The sequence below is a fragment of the Oncorhynchus masou genome, chromosome 27 (assembly GCF_036934945.1).
Source record: "Oncorhynchus masou masou isolate Uvic2021 chromosome 27, UVic_Omas_1.1, whole genome shotgun sequence".
Lineage (NCBI taxonomy): Eukaryota > Metazoa > Chordata > Actinopteri > Salmoniformes > Salmonidae > Oncorhynchus > Oncorhynchus masou.
In genome coordinates, this window is record NC_088238.1 from 63562537 (window position 1) to 63567536 (window position 5000).

At 48.7% G+C, this 5000-nt stretch overlaps 1 protein-coding gene across 1 annotated transcript in view; it reads right to left on the reverse strand.

Moving 5' to 3' along the window:
• The window catches only part of LOC135516518 (uncharacterized), a 9543-nt gene that overhangs the window by 2807 nt on the left and 1736 nt on the right, over positions 1-5000 (reverse strand). The window contains exons 2-5 of the mRNA XM_064940865.1: positions 4218-4667; positions 2938-2976; positions 219-298; positions 7-94 (exon numbers count right to left, since the gene is read on the reverse strand). Coding sequence (XP_064796937.1) covers positions 7-94; positions 219-298; positions 2938-2976; positions 4218-4667 — 657 coding nt within the window. The remainder of the gene's footprint in view (positions 1-6; positions 95-218; positions 299-2937; positions 2977-4217; positions 4668-5000) is intronic.

Consider the following 5000-nt stretch of genomic DNA (forward strand, 5'->3'; position numbering starts at 1 on the left):
GGTTACCATTGGGTTCGAAGGTTCCGGCTTGTTCCATGCAGGTGAGTGGGGTGTCGTGGTCGTATCCCGCAAGGTGCAGGTCAAACGAATACTTCTGTTGGAGAAATATAAACAAATAACAAAATTGTTTAATAGGGTTTTCTGACCATGATTTCTCTAGACATACATTCTAGCAGTATAGTAGCAAGATCACAAGTACTTGTTGTTAAATGCCTCACCCTTGACTTCTTCCTCAGGATATAGAGAACCACCACCAGACACACAGTGACTAACAATATGAGAATCAGGATTACATAGCCTACAGGAGAGAGAGATGGAGGAGGGAGAGAGGGAGAGGGGGTAGAGAGGGAGGGAGGGAGGGAGAGAGGGAGAGGGGGGTAGAGAGGGAGGGAGGGAGGGAGGGAGGGAGGGAGGGAGGGAGGGAGGGAGAGAGAGAGAGAGGGAGGGAGGGAGGGAGGGAGGGAGGGAGGGAGGGAGGGAGGGAGGGGGAGGGAGGGAGAGAGAGAGGAGGGAGGGAGGGAGGGAGGGAGGGAGGGAGGGGGGGGGGGGAGGGAGGGAGGGAGGGAGGGAGGGAGAGAGGGAGGGAGGGAGGGGGAGGGAGGGAGGGAGGGAGGGAGGGAGGGAGGGAGGGGAGAGAGAGAGAGGGAGGGAGGGAGGGAGGGAGGGAGGGAGGGAGGGAGGGAGGGAGGGAGGGAGGGAGGGAGGGAGGGAGAGTGAGAGAGAGAGGGAGGGAGGGAGGGAGGAGGGAGGGAGGGAGGGGGGGGGGGGGGAGGGGGAGGGAGGGAGGGGGAGGGAGGGAGAGGAGAGGGAGGGAGGGAGGGAGGGAGGGAGGGAGGGAGGGAGGGAGGGAGGGAGGGAGGGAGAGTGAGAGGGGAGGGAGGGAGGGAGGGAGGGAGGGAGGGAGGGGGAGGGAGGGAGGGAGGGGAGAGGAGAGGGAGGGAGGGAGGGAGGGGGAGGGAGGGAGGGAGGGAGGGAGGGAGGGAGGGAGGGAGGGAGGGAGGTGAGAGAGAGGAGGGAGGGAGGGAGGGAGGGAGGGAGGGAGGGAGGGAGGGAGGGAGGGAGGGAGGGAGGGAGGGAGGGAGGGAGGGAGGGAGAGGGGGGGGGGGGGAGGGAGGGAGGGAGGGAGGGAGGGAGGGAGAGAGAGAGAGAGAGAGGGAGGGAGGGAGGGAGGGAGGGAGGGAGGGAGGAGGGAGGGAGGGAGGGGAGGGAGGGAGGGGGAGGGAGGGAGGGAGGGAGAGGGGGGTAGAGAGAGAGGGAGGGAGGGAGGGAGGGAGGGAGAGTGAGAGAGAGAGGGAGGGAGGGAGGGAGGGAGGGAGGGAGGGAGGGAGGGAGGGAGGGAGGGAGGGAGGGAGGAAGGGAGGGAGGGAGGGAGGGAGGGAGGGAGGGAGTGTAATAGTGTTGCAGTTCATTCCAATTTCAAATAAGCGTGAAAATGTATAAACATTTACAGTACCAGTCAGAAGTTTGGACACTCCTACACTCCTACTTTTCTTTATTTTTAATATTTTCTACATTGTAGACATCAACACTATGAAATAACACATGTGGAATCATGTAGTAACCTAAAAATTATTCAAAATAGCCACCCTTTGCATGATGACAGCTTTGCACACTCTTGGTATTTTCTCAACCAGCTTCATTAGGTAGTCACCTGGAATGCATTTCAATTAACAGGTGTGCCTTGCTAAAAGTTAATTTGTGGAATTTCTTTCCTTCTTAATGCGCTTGAGCCAATCAGTTGTGTTGTGACAAGGTAGGGGTGTGTACAGAAGATAGCCCTATTTGGTAAAAGACCAAGTCCATATTATGGGAAGAATAGCTGAAATAAGCAAAGAGAAACGACAGTCCATCATTACTTTAAGACATGAAGGTCAGTCAATCCAGAATATTTCAAGAACTTTGAAAGTTTATTCAAGAGCAGTCGCAAAAACCATCAAGTGCTATGATGAAACTGTCTCTCATGAGGACCACTACAGGAAAGGAAGACCCAGAGCTACCTCTGCCTCAGAGGATAAGTTCATTAGAGTTTCCAGCCTCAGATTGCAACCCAAATAAATGCTTCACAGAGTTCAAGTAACAGATATATCACAACATCAACTGTTCAGAGGAGACTGTGTGAATCAGGCCTTCATGGTCTAATTGCTGCAAAGAAACCACTACTAAAGGACACCAATAAGAAGAAGAGATTTGCTTGGGCCAAGAAACACGAGCAATGGACATTAGATTGGTGGAAATCTGAGATCTTTGAGTCCTAATGAGACCTAATTTGAGATTTTTGGCTCGAACCGTCGGATGATGAACGGATGATCTCTGCATGTGTAGTTCCCACCGTGAAGCATGGAAGAGGAGGTGTGATGGTGTGGGGGTGCTTTGCTGGTGACACTGTCTGTGATTTATTTATAATTCAAGGCACACTTAACCAGCATGACTACCACAACATTCTGCAGTGATACACCATGCCATCTGGTTTGTGCTTAGTGTGGCTATCATTTGTTTTTCAACAGGACAATGACCCAACACACCTCCAGGCTGTGTAAGGGCTATTTGACCAAGAAGGAGAGTGATGGAGTGCTGCATCAGATGACCTGGCCTCCACAATCACCAGACCTCAACCGAATTGAGACGGTTTGGGATGAGTTGGACTGCAGTGTGAAGGAAAAGCAGCCAACAAGTGCTCAGCATATGTGGAAACTCCTTCAAAGTTGTTGGAAAAGCATACCAGGTGAAGCTGGTTGAGAGAATGCCAAGAGTGCGTAAAGCTGTCATTAAGGCAAAGGGTGGCTACTTTGAAAAATCAAATATAAAATATATTTTCATTTGTTTAACACTTTTTTTCGGTACATGATTCCATAGTTTTGATGTCTTATTATTTTTACAAAGCATAAAATAGTAACAAATTAAGAAAAACCCTTGAATGAGTAGGTATATTGATGGTACCTGCTGTGGCACTGCCTCCTCCAGTAGATTCTATCAGCACTGAAACAACATCAACCGTCAACCATCAACATCAAACACAGAAACACTCATATAAGCCAGAGGGGGTGTGGTATATGGCCAATATACCACGGCTAAGGGCTGCTCTTAGGCCCGACGCCACGCCTGGATACAGCCCCTTAGCCGTGGTATATTGGCCATATACCCCAAACCCCCTGAAGTGCCTTATTGATGTTATAAACTGGTTACCAACTCAATTAGAGCAGTAAAAATACATGTTTTGTCATACCCGTGGTATACGGTCTGATATACCACGGCTGTCAGCCAATCAGCATTCAGGACTCGAACCACCCAGTTTATAAATGGCAACATATCCATTAAATGGCAATATATCCATTGGCAATATATCATATATATATATATATATATATACACACAGTGGGGGAAAAAAAAATCTCATTTTGTCTGTCATAGTTGAAGTGTACCTATGATGAAAATTACAGGCCTCTCTCATCTTTTTAAGTGGGAGAACTTGCACAATTGGTGGCTGACTAAATGCTTTTTTTGCCCCACTGTATATAGAATAGGGACATAAGGTTTCATATTGTTTAGAGAGTGACCTATATAGAATAGTTTATAAAAAAGTGTATATAATATATATATATATATATATATATATATATTCAGAAAGTATTCACACTATGTAAGTTTACATTTTTTTTAAATAAATTAGCAAAAAGTCAAAAAAAATGTTTTTGCTTTGTAATTATTGGCTATTGCGTGTAGATTGATGGAATTTTGTTATTTTTCAAAAAGGGACCCAAGTTTAGAAAACACGTCTAACGGCCTCGTGGTCTGTCTTTCCTGTGGCAGATGGGAGCTAGCTAACAGCTAGCAAGCTCAGTGTGTGTGAGCTCAGGCGTGACGGCTGTGGTTACATGCACAGGAAGACTGACATGCAGCTAGCTAGCGACAGGACTCTCGGCCCTACCTCATGCACGCGGGCACACACACACACACACACACACACACACACTCACACACACACACACACACACACACACACACACACACACACACACACACACACACACACACACAGACACAGACACAGACACAGACACAGACACAGACACACACACACACAAACACACACACACACACACACACACACACACACACACACACACACACACACACACACACACAGACACACACACACACACACACACACACACACACACACACACACACACACACACACTAGTTGTCCATTACGTTACCCGGTGATGATGTCGAGGTATACTTGTCATCCACTTCCTCAGATTCCTCAGATTGGCTGGTGGTCGCCTCCGATGACATTGTTTCCATGGCAAACATTGTCACGTCGTCCAACAAGGTTCCACTACCCCCATCTTCGTTCTGGTCTTGGGATTGGTTGCCATCTCTACCGACGGTGATGTTGTTGGTAAGGTTAGCGTCACGGTTGTCTGGCTGGACCAGGGTAGTAACTGTAGGACTGTTCTGATTGGCTGAGGGGGTATGAGCAGCAGTGGTAGTGGGGATGATAGTAAGGGTGGTAGTGGGGATGATAGTAAGGCTGGTAGTGGGGATGATAGTAAGGCTGGTAGTGGGGATGATAGTAAGGGTGGTAGTGGGGATTGGGTCATCCTTGTTGGGCCCTGTTTTAACAATCTCGTCTGCTTTGACTATGTGGAGGATCAGAACCACACCTAGAAGAGAGGAAAACATTCATTCTCACAAATACCGACTAAACACACACACGACATGATCAAAAGTCTTGTGTGTGTGTGTGTGTTCATCTATTAGTTACAAAAGTATGTGGACACCTGCTTGTTGAACATCTCATTCCAAAATCATGGGCATTAATATGGAGTTGGTCCCTCTTTGATGCTATAACAGCCTCCACTCTTCTGGGAAGGCTTTCCACTAGACGTTGGAACATTGCTGCTATAACAGCCTCCACTCTTCTGGGAAGGCTTTCCACTAGATGTTGGAACATTGCTGCTATAACAGCCCCCACTCTTCTGGGAAGGCTTTCCACT